Source organism: Zalophus californianus, chromosome 16 (assembly GCF_009762305.2).
Source record: "Zalophus californianus isolate mZalCal1 chromosome 16, mZalCal1.pri.v2, whole genome shotgun sequence".
Classification (NCBI taxonomy): Eukaryota; Metazoa; Chordata; class Mammalia; order Carnivora; family Otariidae; genus Zalophus; species Zalophus californianus.
In genome coordinates, this window is record NC_045610.1 from 3,085,740 (window position 1) to 3,103,513 (window position 17,774).

The 17,774-nt window shown below is 51.0% G+C and overlaps 1 protein-coding gene and 4 non-coding genes across 10 annotated transcripts; 1 reads left to right on the forward strand and 4 right to left on the reverse strand.

Annotated features, from left to right (window-relative positions):
* Positions 1-58: 58 nt before the first annotated feature.
* AURKB (aurora kinase B) lies at positions 59-5,655 on the reverse strand. 6 transcript variants are annotated; one of them, XM_035724647.1, is made up of 9 exons: positions 5,578-5,655; positions 5,182-5,277; positions 3,487-3,589; positions 3,318-3,372; positions 2,902-3,093; positions 2,475-2,613; positions 2,216-2,364; positions 1,266-1,440; positions 59-1,141 (listed from the first exon to the last, which is right to left on the reverse strand). In XM_035724647.1, exons 2-9 carry the CDS (start codon positions 5,227-5,229, stop codon positions 968-970), a joined length of 1,035 nt encoding a protein of 344 aa, XP_035580540.1. In that variant the 5' UTR covers positions 5,230-5,277; positions 5,578-5,655; the 3' UTR covers positions 59-967. The 6 variants fall into 6 exon arrangements, with proteins under 6 accessions (XP_035580540.1, XP_035580543.1, XP_035580541.1 ...); XM_035724650.1 differs by having other exon boundaries at positions 3,487-3,654; XM_035724648.1 differs by having other exon boundaries at positions 5,182-5,254; positions 5,578-5,631.
* A 7,792-nt stretch (positions 5,656-13,447) lies between these two features.
* On the reverse strand, positions 13,448-13,519 carry TRNAW-CCA. The gene has a single exon. It is a non-coding gene; the product is annotated as a tRNA-Trp (tRNA).
* A 563-nt stretch (positions 13,520-14,082) lies between these two features.
* Positions 14,083-14,154, forward strand: TRNAG-UCC. The gene has a single exon. It is a non-coding gene; the product is annotated as a tRNA-Gly (tRNA).
* A 505-nt stretch (positions 14,155-14,659) lies between these two features.
* Positions 14,660-14,731, reverse strand: TRNAD-GUC. Its single transcript has one exon. It is a non-coding gene; the product is annotated as a tRNA-Asp (tRNA).
* Positions 14,732-15,234: 503 nt separating this feature from the next.
* On the reverse strand, positions 15,235-15,306 carry TRNAP-CGG. Its single transcript has one exon. It is a non-coding gene; the product is annotated as a tRNA-Pro (tRNA).
* Between the last annotated feature and the right edge of the window lie 2,468 nt (positions 15,307-17,774).

Here is a 17,774-nt window from a genome sequence, read left to right on the forward strand (position 1 = left end):
TCCTTGCTGAGCGGGGAGCCCGATGTGGGGCTCGATCCCAGGACTGTGGGATCATGACCTGAGCCAAAGGCAGACCCTTAACGACTGAGCCACCAGGCGTCCCCCAAAATAAGAACGTTTATAAAAAAAAATAACAAAACTGCATGAAGTCTAAAAAAGAAAATTTATTCCCCTACCTCACATGATTGTGATTAAAAGAGTGATTAAAAGAGTAAGTAACCAGCAGACGAAGAGAAAGCCTTTGATGAAAGTCAACATCTAGTCAGGACACCAAAAACCAAACCCTTTCTTAATCTGGTAAGGCACCTTTTTTTCCTGGACTACACAGTAACGGTAAAAACTGCAATTCCTGTTCCAGGTCTGTGATCCATAGGCACATAAAATAAATGTGGGTGCTGCCCAAAAGTAATCAATACACCATCCTAGCACAGCATTAAGGAATATGGACTTTAAAACTGGGCTCTCCCCACTTACTAGCTCTGTGACTTTTGGTGGACTCTGCAACCTCTCTGTGTCCTGTGCTAGATCCTGAGCAGAGCAGTAAAACAAAGACAGCTTCTAGGGGAAGGCCATGTTCAGTGGCCCCTAGGTTAGCAGGGGCTGAACCAGAAAGAAAGACTAGAGGTGCAGCTGGGGTTCAGCAGCAGCCAAGGGGAGCCGAGGCTCCAGCAGCCAGAGCAGGGGAAGAAACAACGGGAGACGGGGGGGGGGGAGAGCAGGAAGCAGACCAGGGCAAGGGTGGGTGTGGCCAGGGAGAGCTGAGCAGGGGCAATCCTCACCCACCAGCGCCCCCACCCCTCAGCAGTCTCCACCTGTCTGTAAAGCACCTAAATTCATCCGTATAAAAAGCTTCAGACTTTATTAAATAAAAAGGAGGTAGAAGACAAGTAAAGGAAACAGGCCAGTTACTCCTCCTTCCAACCCCACATACACGGGCATACAAACAGACACAACTGACAGGGACAAGTCAGGGGACAGACTGAAGGGCGGAGGGAGGCAGCACCCTCCGGGAGTGGGCCTGGACCCAAGGGTGCGCAGAGACCTGGGCCAGGGGCAGCCGTTCTGAGGGGTTATGCTTGAGCAGCTTGGAGATGAGGTCCTGGGCTCCCATGGGCACAGAGGCGGGGAACTTCAGGTCCACCTGCAGAAGTCAAGGAAGGACAAGGGCCCCCTTAGTTTTATCCTTGACCACCCCCATTCCATCTGGAGAATTCCACAGGGCCCGCCTGGCCTCTGCGGCCAGGCACCGAGGCCCGCGCTCCCACCTTGACGATGCGCCGATACGTCTCATTGTGGGAAGCGCTCTCGAAGGGCGGATTTCCCACCAGCAGCTCATAGCAGAGGACTCCGATGCACCACAGATCCACCTTCTCGTTGTGCGTGCGCCCTTCAATCATTTCTGGGGGCAGGTAGTCCAAGGTACCACACATCGTCTTCCTCCTGGGTGGGATGGCGGGGGAAAGGGCAGGGATCCCAGGTAAAGACCACCTGTCTTTTCCCTGCTGCCCGACAGGGAGCTGAGCAACCCCAGGATGAGCCAGGGGAGTATTTCAACCAGGCTCTGACAGGGCCCTTTGGGGCAGGAGTTGGGTAAAGATAGAGCCCAAAGCCCCGGGAGTAGAATCACACACTGCCCCAGCCTTTCCACCCGGAGGGATGTATCTTAAAATAATCAGATCTAAGGGCAATGCTCATCTTAGAATTAACGGGAAAACTGGGGCCCTCTCAAAAGTCCATCCGGCAGGTCCCACTGAAATGGATCAGGTTGGGCGCCTGTGTTGGCTCAGTCGGTTGAGCATCTGCCTTCGGCTCAGGTCATGATCTCAGGGTCCTGGGTCGAGTCCCGTATTGGGCTCCCTGCTCAGTGGGGAGTCTGCTTCTCCCTTTCCCTCTGCCCTTCCCATCTGCTCATCTCTCTCTCACATAAATAAAATCTTGGGGAAAAAAATGGATCAGGTTCTATCTATGTACAATACTATGAAGCCATTACAAATGAGGTGGGAGTATTCTCAGTGACGCGATGAGTGGGTCCCAGTATATTCGGTAGGAAATCTGGGCAAGAGAATTGGGGGTCTCCTATTTTTGTAAAGAGATTGCCGTGTCTCTAGGCACTTGAGGACAAACCCACACGTGTCTGGGGACCAAGATCTGGAGTCCTGTTACCCTGAACGTGCCTGCCATTCACACCCAGGCCCGGTCCCCTGGCCCACCGTACCTCAGGGATGGGGCATGCACAGACCAGCCAAAGTCAGCGATCTTCAGCTCTCCCTGGAGCCCCAAGAGCAGATTCTCCGGCTTGATGTCTCTGTGAATCACCTTCTTCCCATGGCAGTACATCAGAGCATCTGCCAGTTCTTCCATGATCTGGGAGGGCCAACGACAGTGGGTCAGGCAAGGCTGGACCTCCAGCTCCAAGCGGCAGACCCCCAGCCTCGGGCCCCTGCTGGTGCCCCAAAGCGCCCATCCGCCCGGACCGTGGCTGTTCGCTGCTCGTCAAAAGTGCGGCTCTTCTGCAGTTCCTTGTAGAGCTCCCCGCGGGGGGCGTACTCCAGAATCAAGTAGATCCTTCGCCGGTCATAGAAATAGTTGTAGAGACGCAGGATGTTGGGATGTCTGGAGGGGACAGGGGAGGACTCAGGTTGCATCCTGGCCGAAGGAAAAGGGAAGGATGACAGTGCCAGGTGGGGCAAAGTGGGGTCACATTTGGACCAGGCCGGGGACAGTGGGGCTGGCAGTGGTGAAGGGGAACTGGGGGCGGCCCTCTGGATTCAAGGTTCTGGCCGGGGCTGGGAGCTCAGTGGGCCAAGGGACCGCAGCAGGGCAGTCTGGATGGGCAGGGGGTAAAAGAGGAGCCGGGGAAGGAGCAGAGGGGCTGGGGTGAGCGGAGGGCAGGACTCATACTGCAGATGGGCCTGGATTTCGATCTCCCTGCGCAGCTGGTGCTCCACGCCCTCCTTTTCTATCTGAGACTTGAAGAGGACCTTGAGAGCAACAATGAAATGGCTTTTCTTCTCCCGAGCCAAGTACACGTTTCCAAACTTGCCTTTGCCCAGAGGACGCCCGATCTCAAAGTCGTCAATGGTGAAGGAGCGCCTGAGGAGAGGTGGGGGGCAGGCAGGCGAGCGCCAGCCTGTGGGTCATCCCAGGGGGCCGCATTCCCTCCTCTCCCTCAGCCCTGCTTCTCCCCCAGGGGAGTTGAGGACGGATCAGGCTTTCTTGCCTGCACCGCTGCTCCTGCCCTGAGTGGCCGCCTCCCCCGTGTCCTCCGTGTTTGCTCTCCCCCACCCTCTTGCCACCCCAAGGCTTGGGGTGCTCACGTTGAGAAGTTGGGTGTCCTGCTGCTGTTCTCCACCACCTTCTGGCCAGGGGCAGCTGAGGAAACAACATGGGAACTGAGCCCCCCCTCCAACTCTGACATTTTCATCCTGGCACCCTCGCCATAGACGCTAGGTCCCTCAGCTCAATCCCCTCCCGTGTCCCAGTTACCTGTGGGCTGGGCATTGGAGCGGCTCATGAGGACAAGCGCCGATGGGGTGGCGGGGTCCTTCCGGAGGACTCTCTGGGGCAGGGTGTTCAGGCCAGGCTGAGTCTGAGAAGGAGCAGCAGTGGGGAGCTCTGAGGGTGCCTTTGTCCCAGGGAGCGAGTTGGAATGTGCTGCAAGCAGCATTTCAATACTTGCTGTCAGCCCACCCAGCCAGCCAGCCACCCACCCCCTGTTCAAAGAGGAACACTGAGACCACAGTTTTGCTACTCAGCCCAAGGCTCCGCTCCTTGCTCCATATTAAAATGGGTTCTTCATAAGCGACCTAGGTTGGCCTAAGATAAGGAGCAAAGGACTCACCCCAATACCGAACATTTCACCTCCTTGGCCATGGCCCACATCACATTTTCAGGCACATAACTGTCTAACCTCTATGGTACCGTCCACAACCCCACACTCATTCACTCTGCCCTCCCTCACCCCAGTGGGGAGTAGAGCGCCAGGTTAAAAAGGGAAAAAAAAAATGCCCACAATTCAAGGGGTTTTAGCAGAAACATTCTCACAGTGCCCTAAAAACTTAGTCTAGGGGCACCTGGCTGGCTCAGTCAGTAGAACACGCAACTCTTGAACCCAGGGCTGTGAGTTCGAGCCCCGTGTTGGGTGTAGAGATTACTTTAAAATCTTCGAAAAAAAAAATTTTGAAAAAATTAGAAAAAAAATTAAAAACTCAGTCTATTAAGGTTTAGATAAGGTCCCGGAGGTCTTGAATGTTGCAACAAATTCCAGTGTTCACCCCTTTGCAACAAGAGGCTTTGGAGACACCGAGCGCTACTCTGATGGCCCCGGACCATTTCTCTCTTGCAGCTTCTCAGAGCAATATACACAACTTCCTTTCAGGAGTGACCACAATGGTTTCTCTTTCAGCCTCTGTTCTTGCCAGCCTCACTAAGTGCTCCGTGAGGGCAGGAGCTGGTGGACAAGGGGACAGATGGACACTTCAGGATACCCAAGTCCCACCAACAGGGAGCAAAGCCTGTGAGAGCCCCTTCCTTCTTCTTAGCCTAGAGAAGAAAGCCTCATGCCCTAAAAACCCATTCCCAAGCAGTGATATCACTACAGAATTTATAAGCAAGCAAGTTGGACAAAATAAGAGTCCAGAAATAGACGCACATAGAGGTGGGCATTTTATATAATAAAGGTGGCATTTCAAATCAGAGAGTAGACTGTCCACTAAAAGGTCTTAGGACAACTGGAAAATAAATCTATTTAGATCTTGATCACACACCAGTCACTAAAACAAATTCCAAATTACAAATTTAACATGTCCTGAATCTTTTAAACTTATAAAAACCCTGTTCAGAGTCTCTCTCTACTTCCTGTCTAGCCTGTTTGTTCAGGACAAGGGTTGGGAATCATGGCCCAAAGGGCAAACCTGCTTGCTCAGTCCCAGGTATCATTTGTATATGTGACAAGTAGGCTCAACCCTGCAGGGGTCCTCATAGGCTGATCAGATTCAACTTGGCAGCACCTGATAGGATGTATTTGCAAATGCCCAGACCGGGTGCCGCCAGCAAACTCTTGGGACCCATTCGTTGGAGCAAAGCAGGGCAGACTCGGAGGGTCGCCCTCCGCACGACCTTAAATCCCCAGGTAAGAATTCTCCATGCGGGTGGGGGGAGGGGAAGTGGGAAAGCCCTTACCGTCTGCCGGCCGTAGGGCCAGGGGTAGGCGTTCTCCTTCTGGGCCATCCTTAGAGGGAAAGGGGGAGGAGAGCTGGGCACACAAGGGAAACAGGGCTGTAAGAAGCAGGAAAAAAAGAGAGAGCGAGAGAGGAGAAGGTCGGACCGATCGAGCCGGAAGCACGGATCTGGGGCTGCTGAAAGGGGGCTGATCAAGTCGCTGGCTCATCGGGGCGCACCCGGGCGCTCGTGTCGCCGCCCCCGCCCTACTCTTGCACACCCCCCTTTCAGGACCCTCCCTCTACCCTTGAGCTCCCAGTAGCCCGGGGGGTGCGCGCGGGCCGCCCAACGGACCCCCGACCTGCCTGATCACCTGCCCTCTCCCAGCGCAAGACCCGCGAAAGGAAGCCAGCTCACCTGGAGCCCGTGGCACAGCCACCCCCCGGGCCGCGGGCAAACGACTGAACCTGCCGGGCCGGCCCCCCTCTGAGACCCTTTCAAATCTCCCGCCCTGGCCCCATTGGCTGAGCGCGCTGTCCATGCCCAGTCCTCATTGGCTGGACTCCCCGTGACGTAGCCCGTGGGACCCAATGCCGGAGGCGGAATGCCAGACACCGCCCACTGGAGATTCGGGGTTAGGAAAGTTTCGGGCATCCCCGAGTCCAATGTTCTCACATCTTCTTTCATTAATTTAAAATTTCCATCTATCAGGAATTTATCCTTCTGTGTGTATGCACCAGGGTTTTGTTCTCGACGGATGGAGAGTTCATTATGCCAGCACCGTTCGTTAAACACACCACCTAGTTCCCAGCGGAATTTAAATGCTACCCTTACCCAAAGCAATCCACAGATTCCACGCAATCTCTATCAAAATTCCAATGGCAGTTTTTACAGAGATAGAAAAAAACAATAGCAAATTTGTATGGAGTCACAAAAGGACGCAAATAGCCAAAGCAATCTTGAGAAAGAACAAAGCCACGGGTATCACCCACCCTGGTTTCAAACCACATTACAAAGCTGTAGTAATTAAAACAGCCCGGTGTTGACATAAAAACTGCCACATAGATCAATGGAGCTGAATAGAGAGCCCAGAAATAAATCCACACATATATGGTCAACCAATTTATGGAAAAGGAGCCAAAAACACGCAAGGGCGAGAGGGTAGTCTCTTCAAAAAATGGTGCTAGGAGAACTGGACAGCCACACCTGCAAAAGAATGAATCTGGACCACTATCTTACACTATACACAAAAATTAACTCAAAATGGATTAAAGACTTGAACGTAAGACCTGAAACCATAAAACTCCTAGAAGAAATCACAGGCTGTAGATTCCTTGACATAGGTCTTCACAATATTTTTAAAAACCTGACACCAAAAGCAAAAGCAAGACCAAAAATAAACAAGTGGGGCTACATCAAACTAAAAACTTTTTTTAAATTTTTATTTATTCATTTGAGGCAGAGAGATACACACAGAGAGAGAGCATAAGCTGGGGAAGAGGCAAAGGGAGAAGTAGGCTCCCCACTGAGCCAGGAGCACGGCGGGGTTGAGGGGCCTGCTTGGCGTGGGGCTTGGCGTGGGGCTCAGCATCGGGCTCGATCCCAGAATCCTGGGATCATGACCTGAGCCGAAGACAGACCCATCTGAGCCACCCAGGCACCCCCAAACTAAAAGCTTCTACACAGCAAAGAAAACCATCAACAAAATGAAAAGGCAACCTAGTGAATGGAAGAAATATTTGCAAATCATATACCTGATAAGGGGCTAATATCCAAAATATCTGATGAACTCCTACAACTTAATGGCAAAAAACAATCTGATTTAAAAATGGGCTGAAGATTGGAATAGACATGTTTCCAAAGAAGACCTACAGATGGCCAACATGTACATGAAAGATACTTACCATCATCAGTCATCAGGGAAATGCAAATCGAAACCAGAATGAGATTTAGCCTCACACCTGTTAGAATGGTTGTCACCAAAAAGACAAGAAATAACAAGTTTGGGTCAGGAGGTAGAGAAAAGGGAGCCCTCGTGCACTGTGGTGGGAATGCAAATTGGTGCAGCCACCATGGCAAACAGTATGGAGGGCCAACAAAAACTTAAAGACAGGGTGCCTGGGTGGCTCTATCTGTTAAGTGTCTGCCTTCGGCTCAGGTCATGATCCCGGAGTCCTAGGATCGAGTCCCACATCAGGCTCCTGGCTCAGCAGGGAGTCTGCTTCTGCCTCTGACCCTCTCCCCTCTCATGCTGTTTCTCTCTCGCTCGCTCTCTAATAGATAAATAAAATCTTAAAAAAAAAAAAAAACTTAAGGACAGAACTACCAAAGGATCCAGCAATTTCACTTCTGAGTATTTATCCAAAGGAAAGGAAAGCAAGATTCAAAAAGGTATCTGCATCCCCATGTTCACTGCAGCATTATTTACAACAGCCAGGATATAGAAACAACCAAGTGTCTACAGATGGATGAAAGGATAAAGAAAATGAGGTGTGTGTGTGTGTGTGTGTGTGTGTGTGTGTGTGTGTACTGGAATATTATATTATTCTGCTATGAAAAAGAATGAAATCTTGTCATTTGTGACAACATAGATGGACCGGGAGGGTATTATGCTAAGTGAAGTAAGTCAGACAGAGAAAGACAAACACTGTATGATTTTTCTTATATGTGGAATCTAAAAACAACAAAGAAAAACTCATGGATACAGAGAACAGATTAGGGGTTGCCAGAGGTGGTGGGGGTGGGGATGGAAGAAATGAGTGAAAGGGGGTCAAAATGTTAAAAAAAAAAAAAGAAAGAAATGCAACATTATGATACAGATGTAAATGTTAGTTGATTACAATTATATTGTTGAAAAATGTAAGCTGAAACATGTGTGTGGCATTATTTCTTCTAATATATTAGCAGGGAAAAAATGGAGGGAAAAAACTACTCTTGGGGCACCTGAGTGGCCCAGTCAGTTGAGCATATGACTCATGACTTCCGCTCGGGTCAGGATCTTAAGTGGTGGGATCAAGACCCGCATCGGGCTCTGCACTCAGTGGGGAGTCTGCTTGGGATTCTCTCTCTCCCTCTGGCCCTCCCCCGCTCATCCTCTGTCTCTCTCTCTCTCTGTCAAATAAATAAATAAAATCTTAAAAAAAACAACAAACAAGGGGAGGGGGTGGGGGGATGGGTTAGCCAGGTGATGGGTATTAAGGAGGGCACATACTGCATGAAGCACCGGGTATTATACGAAAACAATGAATCGTGGATCACTACATGAAAAGCTAATGATGTATGGTGACGAACATAACAGCATAAAATCAAATTAAATTAAAAAAACTACTCTTGATATATTGTCAGAGTAGATACTTGGATCTCCATATTTCTGGACTCTTTATTCCACTGTCTGCGTGTGTTTATTTTTGTGTCATTACTATTTTATTCTTTAAAGTCTTGCACTCACATCCGTAGCAGGAATTTTCCACCAGTGGACCTTTCTCTGCAGATCTCCCGACGGTGGCTGCATTGTTTGGACTGACCCTAACTCTTCTCCTTCCTGCCATGCTCCCTTCTCTGCTCTTTCCAAACACACATGTCATAATTGGGTTAATAAATACATTTGGGGGCCTTCTATGGAGTAAGTAGTGGGTATCTGTAAGTATCACCTGCCTAGCACCCTTCCTCTTTCTTCAAACAACACCCCAACTTTGCTTTAGGGAACCACCTGCACCGCCCCCCCTTCTGGGTAGTCAGTTTCCATTGTAGTCTGTTTCTGTTTCTGCAGGCACCTAGAATTTTCTGGGTCTGAGAGGGAAGCTGACCCCATCTCAGGTCCAGGATTGGATGCTAACTGATCGACACCAGACAACACTTTTTATTACGGGATCGTGGTCGTGGTTCAGGGATTAGCATGTGACCCAAGTGACCCCATGAATGGGAATTTTAGGGTTCTTGTCAAGAATGCTGGGCAGAAACTCCTTTTCTCCACAAAGCCCACCTTGCTGCTGCTGGTGGTGCTCCGGAAGGGAGCAGCCTGAGAACGAGCCTAGCTTTGTAGAAGGTCTGGGAAGAACCCAAGACCTTGATGGTGTTGTTCAGCCTCTCAACGCCTATTTTGCACTTTGCTTATAGGGACCGGTAGGTCTCTTCCCTAATGCATTGACTCAAGAGTTTAGTTATTCGCTGTCAAAAGCATACTAACTGACACACATCTACAGACCTAGAGGGTTCTTAGCCATAGAGTGTGAGTGAATGATGCAAAACTGCTGAGAGTCAATCACTTGATCTACAAAAATACCATTTTCATATGATTCAGCCAAATGTAGATCCAAGAAGTCCTTATGGGTTTCTCCGTCGCTTCGTAACACCTTTGGCTGCAAGTTACAGAAAACCCAGTCAGCAGTGGCACGAACAATAGGGATCTGTTTTCTCTTAGCAAGAAGTCAGCAGGTAGGCCGTTGTTTTGTTAGAGATGTGGATTGGCCTTGCTGTGATTCTCTTGAGGTGTCCCTTAGGATTGCAAGATGGCCACCAATGGTCTCTGCCCCCTTTATTAGGATGAGTAGAAACCTTTCTAGAAGTACCCAATAGATTTCTCATTGGCCAGAAATGTGTCCCATGACTACTGCAAAGGAGACTGGTAAAGTGTCTTAGGGTGAGCCCAACCCCGCTTCCCAAGATCAGGGAGCCCATCACAACTGCAGCGCCTTCATCAACGTACTTGGCATGGAGAGACCAGCTAATGAAAAGCTTTGTAAAAATTCTATCACCTGCCGAGTACTTTATTCCTCATGACCTAGTGAAGGGAGATTTTTCTGGAATCTGTCAGGGGACACAGTGCATGGGTGGGATATGCCCTGATAGATCCAATACAGTGTCCCTGTCCCCCACAGTCTTTAAATTCCCACTTGCCTGTTATGCCAGAAGATATTTGGCCTTTCAGGAATATTTGATGGGCTAGCATAGGATCGGGATTTGCATTATTCATAAACAACAAAACAAAACAAAACAAAACAAAAGCTGTCTGTTCTATCGGCTAGGCAACCATCAGCTGCCTGTTGAAGTTCGGGAACAAAATCTCTGTTGTTTACCCCAGTGACTCTCGAGGTGTCATGAGGGGGGAGTTGTCACTGTTCTTGCTACGGCGGAATTTTCCCAAGACTAGGAAGGGTTAGAATTGGATTGTGATCTGAAGGTCAGGGCAGGATGGTAGGATATTATAATGTTCGGGAGGAACAGATGTTAGTCCCTTTAATTTCTGATCATGGGATATCCCCCAAAGAAGTTTCAAGACATGAATTCTCATCATCAGCCAATAAGCCTCTTTCAGGAATGGGGAGGGTCTGGAAGTGGCTGGTTGGGGGGCAGGGAGGCCTGGCCAATACCCCCAAGGATTGGGGTTGGGGAGAGTGGGAAGTGACTGCCAGTGGTCACAGGGTTTTCAGAGTGATGAAAATGTTCTGGAATCAGATCGTGGTGATTGATGCACAACTGTGTGAATATAGTACAGACCCCCGCATTGTATACATTAAAATGATTAATGGTAAATTGTATGTTAAGTGTATCTTACCACAAAAACATGATGAAATATTTCAAATATCAAGAATAATTTTTAAAAGCACTTGTGTAACTACTATTCAATTATTTAAATCTTAACAAACTTGGCCCTATTTGCTTCTGATTTTTTTTTCTTTTTTAGTGAAATAAAAGGCAAACAGGTGAAGCTCCAGGGTAAAATTTTAAGAATTAAGTCTACGTGTACAGTTTCTGTACCATTTTCTATTGTCTTTTTTAAAAAAATTCCTCTTTGAGGTAATCAGAGCTTCTAATTCTCTCCTCCACATCATTTAGCTTCCTTTTTCATGCTTTAATTAATTAATTTTATTATTTTTAAAAGATTTTATTTATTTATTTCAGAGAGAGAGAGAGAGCACGAGCAGGGGGAGCGAGAAGCAGGCTCCCCATGAGCAGGGAGCCCGATGCAGGACTCAATCCCAGGACCCCTAGATCATGACCTGAGCCGAAGGCAGACGCTTCATCGACTGAGCCACCCAGGCGCCCCTTGTTTATTTATTTTAAAGATTTTATTTTTAAGTGATCTCTACACCCAAGGTGGGGCTGGAACTCACAAACCTGAGATCAAGAGTCACATGCTCCAGTGACTGAGCCAGGCGTCCCTCTTTTCTGTGCTTTTAAAATTTCTTGTCCCTCTGTTCTGTGTCTTGGGTAAATTCCTCAGTTCTCTTTTTAAAATAGCGAACTCTATCTCCTGTTGTGCCCAGTTTGGAATGTAAGACAGACTTATTTGGTTACATCTGTCATTCATGTGTAAGATTTCTAATTGGTCAATTGCATATCCATATGCTTTTATTGAATTTTTGTCTTTTTGTCTCATGATTTGATTTTGTTACTTATCTTTTTTATTGAATTTTTGTCTTTTTGTCTCATGATTTGATTTTGTTACTTATAATCATACTTACGTAAAATTCTTTGTCAGACCACTCCATAGACTTCTTTTCCTTTATGTTCCCATGATTGTCTCTGTTCCAGTTATGCTCTCACCGTGAAATTTCTTCATCTGTTTTGGGATTTGGGTTTGTAACTTCATCTTGGCTGTTTCTGCCAAAAAATCCAGGCTTTTTTCGAAGACCAGGTTTTCTGGATGGACCCTAAGTTGGTGTATGAAGGAGCTCAGCTTCAGTGGCGGGGAGCGTGGCAAATGGGGAGTGCATGTCTGAAAGAGGCAAGACTCAGTTCTAGCGGCTTGTTACTGTGTGAAAGTGTAGCCCAGGTATGGACAGATCTTTCCATTTTTTTTTTAGAGAAGCTAGAAATCTAGATTTACGAAATTTACTGAAATTTACTGAGCCATAAATGTCAGCAAATAATTAGTCACCAAACATGTCTGTGGACTGGATTTGGTCTATAGACTAGAAATATCCCATCCGTAATACCAGGGCTCTTCCAGACCAGAAACCGCACTTTGCAAGCATCCTTCTCTCCCCGGGGCCACCAAGCTTACCTGGTCACCCCTCAGGTGGGCTTTTAGGGAACACCAGGCAGCAGAAAGCTCCTGCACTTGGGTGTTGCGGGTGCACGTCTGAGCCTACCCCTTGCAATCTGTATTACTTGGCAATCGGTTCAATCTTTCTGAGTATCAGCTCTAAAATGAGAATAGCACTCAGCACGAGGCCTGGTACACAGCAAGCCCCCCATGTTAGCTATCACCATGACTACCACATCACCTGGTCCCAGTGGATGAGAGAAGGATCTTCTTTATGAATTAATGCCAGCTAATAAATGTCGAATGCAAGACAGAATTGACAAAAAAAAAAAAAAAAATCACCATTTTGTATCTCCTAAAAGGTGCTCTGCTTAGGGTGGGGCTGTGATGGGGAGGTGGGCTGCCTGCTGTCCCCATCACATGCCTTCCGCCGAGTCAGGTGGCCAGAGCTCCTGGGCTGCTGTCGCCTTCCTAAGTCATCAGCAATTCCCAATTCGAGCACGCACAGCCTGTGCAAGGAAGGGCAGATTGTCTGCCTCCGTCTTGGCACACGCGCGACACAGTGACCGCTCCAACAGAAAGCCGGACAGCGGCAGGGGAGCGGAGCAGACAGGGAGGGCGAGGCACAGCGTCCAGCCTGCTTGCGTGCGCGTGGTGCTGAGCCCGCCCAAATTCCTCTTGCGCAGCCCAGGCCTGGTACCCTCAAACAGAGGCACTGTTAGGAAAGAGATGTCTAGGAAGAAATTTCCCGCTGGGAAGGGGAAGGACAAGACCTATGGAGTGGCTGGCCTGTATTTCTTTGTCCCCCCCGCCCCCCACCCAATAATCTGAAAGCAGCAAAAATGCACGTGGCTCCAGGCTTCTTAGTGACATTTGAGAAGTCTGGAGAACATTTGTGTTTAATTAATTAATCAGTTGCTACGTATAATAATGATTAATTCTTGCCACACTCTTTCCAATAAACAATCTTTATTGCTCCAAATACATTTTCTGAACAAGAACTCGGCGCTGCTCGTGAACGATTTGCGCTAGGATACCTAAAATATCTATGAGATTAAAGGTGTCACTATTGGTTGATTTGACAGAAACAATAAAGATGCAAGAGAAATTCCTAAATTTGAAAAACAAATTCCTAAATTTGTATTTTAGGAGAAAATTTATACACTTTGGGAAAAGCAAAACACCAGGGGCACTGAGGTTTTTTGTATTTTGCTAACATAAAGAAACGAATTTCCCCCCCCCCACCTTTGCCCGAAAAATATCAACGCAGGTCTAGACATCGAAAATTGCATATCTTTGTGACCCCGACGTGATTTGAACACGCAACCTTCTGATCTGGAGTCAGACGCGCTACCGTTGCGCCACGAGGCCTCCCCGAGTCCGCGGCGGGCGGGATCTCGTGAACAGAGCTATCGTCAGCGACGAGGGGCGGAGCTAAATCCTCAGGCCCCTCCCCTAAGGTTCCGCCCGCGTCGCTTTCAGAGCCGTGCGTGGACATGTAGGAATGGACCCTCCCTCTGTGGGCAAATGTGCTTAAGGGCACTTGGCGTAAAGCCCAACTCTTTAACCTTGGGACACACGGCGCTCGCTCAGCAGAGGAGCAACTGGTGTGTTTGGGACTTATTTCTAGGGATGACAAAGCCATCGCGGTGTCACTGCAGTCCTGATTCTTCCGCCCCCCGACCCCGACAAATAGATGTAACCCCGGCTCTGCCAGTGACTCAGAAAGCCCCTTCACTTCGGTCCTCTGAACCTCGCTTTCTCCTGTGTCGGCTGCGCGTGGTCAAGCGCAGTCTCTCGCGGGGTGACCGGGGTCATCTCGTTCACGCCGCCTCGTTCACGCCCACCCGCCGCTCGCCCAGACTCGTGTCATTCGGGCCACGCGCCTGCGCATGTATTGAAGTTCCAGCATCGGGAACGAGACTTCGCAGCAGGCGTTGGTGGTATAGTGGTGAGCATAGCTGCCTTCCAAGCAGTTGACCCGGGTTCGATTCCCGGCCAACGCAGTGGTTCTCACTTTTCCTTTTAAAAAAAAAAACAACAAACCAACTTTTCACTCGCTCCGGGATCCGCCCCTCTACCCGGAGTCCGTTGCCGATGCACAACCAGCACCGAGGGCTGCGCGCCCACCGGAGCCCACGAGCGCGCGTCCCCGTCGCGGAGAGAGCAATGCGCCGGCTTCGAGCGCTCCTGTCCGGCTGTGCGCCTGTCATGGCCGGCGAACGCGTCTCATCAGCACATTCACTGAACGGAGGGGACAAATGGCTCATTCCGCCGCACATTTAAAATGCAAGTTGCTTGAGGCGAAACACAAACTCGAACTTTTGGAATGTGAGCCCGAGAGTCGGGACTAACTACCCTTTACTTTCTCCTTTCCCTTTCTTCCTTCCCCCCCCCCCCCCCCCCCTTCTTTTTAAGGAAAACCTCCGTCCCACGCCCGGGGCCGGGTACTTCGCTGTGAGTAGGATTTATCACAGGATGATAGAAAAAAAAGCAAAAGATACCTTGCTTCTCCCCGTCGGGGAATCGAACCCCGGTCTCCCGCGTGACAGGCGGGGATACTCACCACTATACTAACGAGGAAGGAGCTGACAAAGGTGCTTTCTGGCTCGGAGATGTGGCATCTTGGCCGCGCTCCCCACCCACCGCCCCCACCCCCCGGTTTCCAGCCCGCCGACCACTGGGAAGGGCCAGCCGGAGACCCGCGCACGCTCTGGACCGCCCCTGAGCGACCCCGAGGCGCGGCGAAACGCGGCTGTGATAGGTCCCGCCCCGTTCCATCCCAGTCCCCCACAGCTCCAGCCGGCCGGCGGGGACCGCTGCAGAGCGCTCAGAAGCCGGGCGGGAACGCGAGGGGCTGGCCCCGCGTCCGCACGTGCCTGCGCTCTCCCCGCCGGCTCCCCGGGCCGGGCTGCGCGCCGCGAGCTCCCTCCGGTCACCGGGCTGTGCGCTCGGGACAAAAGAGCTGCCAGCTCCCCGGCTCCGGGCTCTCGGCCGGCTGCACGCGCTTTGCAGGGCGGCCTGCGCGCCGCGCCGTTCCTTCCACCGGCGCCTGGGGCACTCCGGTCTCCGCCAAAACTAAAGCCGGGCTCGTCCGGGATTTGAACCCGGGACCTCTCGCACCCGAAGCGAGAATCATACCCCTAGACCAACGAGCCGACGTGAAAGTACGCTCGCGGACGCCTTTAGAGGTCGTACTAGGCCTCCTGCGGCCCTAGGGCCACGGCTCGCGGCGGAGCCGGTCCGGCGCGCGCGCGCGGGGACCACCGGCCCCAACGCCGCGCACTCCTGAGCCGGGTCTGGGAATCTCCGCTCCCGCCCGCGAACTCCGGCTCCTCCCAGGAAATAACGTCGGGGAAGTAGGAGGGAGTGGTCTCGGCCTCCTCCGCACCCCGCGCAGCCCTCCAGGACTACCCTGAGCACCCGGGTTGTTCCACTCCCTGTGGTCACTGTCTCGGGGCCACTGCATAACCTGGGGTCCCGGCTCTTCCCGCCTGCGCCCGCCGTCCTCGGACCCAGTCCTCTGGCGCAGAGCTTTGAAGATAGGCGGTGGAGTTGCATGGTTGGGGACAATGAATGAGTCCTGAGGTTCCTAGGTGAACATCTGCCCCTCTATCTGTCCCTGCACCTGTCCATCCTCCTGGAGCGACGAGCAGGTCCAGTACCCAGGCAAGGGAATAACTCCCGGGGCCAAGAGGACCCCGGAGGAGGAGTCATTGAGATGAATGGGGGGCGGGGCGGGGTAGGGGACAGACTTTCCAACCTGCGCGATTGGGGCGAGGTCTGGCGGCCAGGACCGTCCCTGATGCCTAACGCCCCTATCAGCACTGGTTCCAGGACCTCCCGCCTGTACGATGAGGTTACCCCTACCCTCCCGTCTACCCTCCGCTCTCCACTTACCGCCTAGGATGGCCGGGAAGGAGACCCTCCTCCCTGCCGCCTAAGACCCCCCAGAAGGTAAGGGGCTCCGAGGCAAACGCCCGCCTGAGTGTGGTCTAAGGCCAGGCCACCGGAGTTTCCCGGGCTCGGTGAGCCTCTAAGCTCTTAATACACTCACCCCGCTCCCACTTTGGGGCTGCCCAGGGTCCTGGCAGGACATGGTGGAGTCAGCGGCCTCGGCCACCTGCTCTGCCTTCCCTCTGCTCAGTGCCTGCTCTGGGGAGTTCTCCCAGCAGGGTCTGACCAGCCACGGCCCTCGACCTCCCGGTAGCATCTCTGGGCTGAGCCATTTTGTCCCACCTCCCAATCGGGTGATTTGTGGGGGGCCGGTCCTTCCTAATATCCAAACCACAGATGTTGTGGTGGGGAGACTTCAATGAAGGGTTTAACACGTTGCCTTTTCTTTCCCAGGTGTCCTTGGCCAGACGGTGGGGGAGGACAGTAGAGAGGCGCCCATCATCCTTTCCTGTCTGTGTCCCAAGCCTTTTCAGGGGGCTCAAGCGCTCAGGGCTGGTCTTCTGGCATCTCCCTCCTCCTTACTCTTCTGCAACTTCTGTCTCCTCCGCTTGGGCCCCAGCGTTTCCCCCAAGTCTCTAGTTACCAACCACTCTCTTCTCTGGGCTCAGGCACCTAATCTGCACAGAGGTGGAGCCCGACCTCCCTTACAGAACGCGATGAAAGCTGTCCTCCTTTTCCCTAGAGAAACGCACCTGAGATGTCAGAGAGTTCACAGATACCCTGAAGCCCCGGCCTCCGACCCCACTTTTAGAATCCAAGAACAAAGGTGTAAACTGATCACTATTTAAGTTTGGTGTATTTTACATTTCAACAAGAGTCAAAGCTTTACACGGCAAGATTGCGTTCTAAGGTATAACTTTGGGTAGTCCCAGTTGTTTGAAAAAGTTTGGGTGGGAAAGAGCGAAAAAAATATTCTTGGGGAATTTGAGTCGGTGGCACCCCTTGCCCCCAGCCCTTCCCTAAAGTAGAACCCAGGCATCGTCCTGAATTTCTCCCTCTTTTTCAGACTCTACATCCTATCATTTACTGAGTCCTCCCATTTTTGTTTTTGTTTTGTTTTTAATCTTAAAATGCCTTGAATTCAACCCCTCCTTTCCATCTCTTCCACAACTGCCCCGGTGCAAGCCTTTGACATTTCCAGAACCACCCCCTGTCTCCACACACACACACACACACACACACACACACACACACACACACACACACACACACACACACACACACACACACACACACACAGACTCTCTGATCCCTTGTGCTATTATTCTTTTATGTAGCATTGATCTAGCATATGATATAATTTAATCTTTAAGACAATTTCATTGTGTTTGTTGCTCCCTGCTATATTCCCAGGATCTAGATCAACGGCCTGGACACAGTAATAGTTGTTTACTAGAACATAGGGCACATTTCCACGTGATCTTCCAGAATTAGCTCACCTCCTCCAGAGAGCCACCCCTGACCACTCTCTACTCTCAGGCCCCATGAGAGACCCCTTCTCCATGTTGTCAAGCTCCCTGTTCCTGCCCTTTGTGCATTGGGTTGTGATTTCCTCTTCCTTTCCACGAGCTCTTGGAGAAAAGGGGGCTGTGCAGGCACAGCGGGCAGCCCAGGGCGTGGCACAAACCCAGTCTCCGTGGTGGGCATTCTTGACCTGCCATCTCGAGAC

Coding starts and splice junctions, on each gene's coding strand:
- AURKB (XM_035724645.1), bottom strand. CDS start 5,389: ATGAGCCAGCGACTTGATCAGCCCCCTTTCAGCAGCCCCAGATCCGTG. Junction 3,094..3,317: donor AGGACACCCAACTTCTCAAC/GTGAGCACCCCA, acceptor ACCTCTCCTCAG/GCGCTCCTTCACCATTGACG. Junction 1,142..1,265: donor CGTATCGGCGCATCGTCAAG/GTGGGAGCGCGG, acceptor TGACTTCTGCAG/GTGGACCTGAAGTTCCCCGC.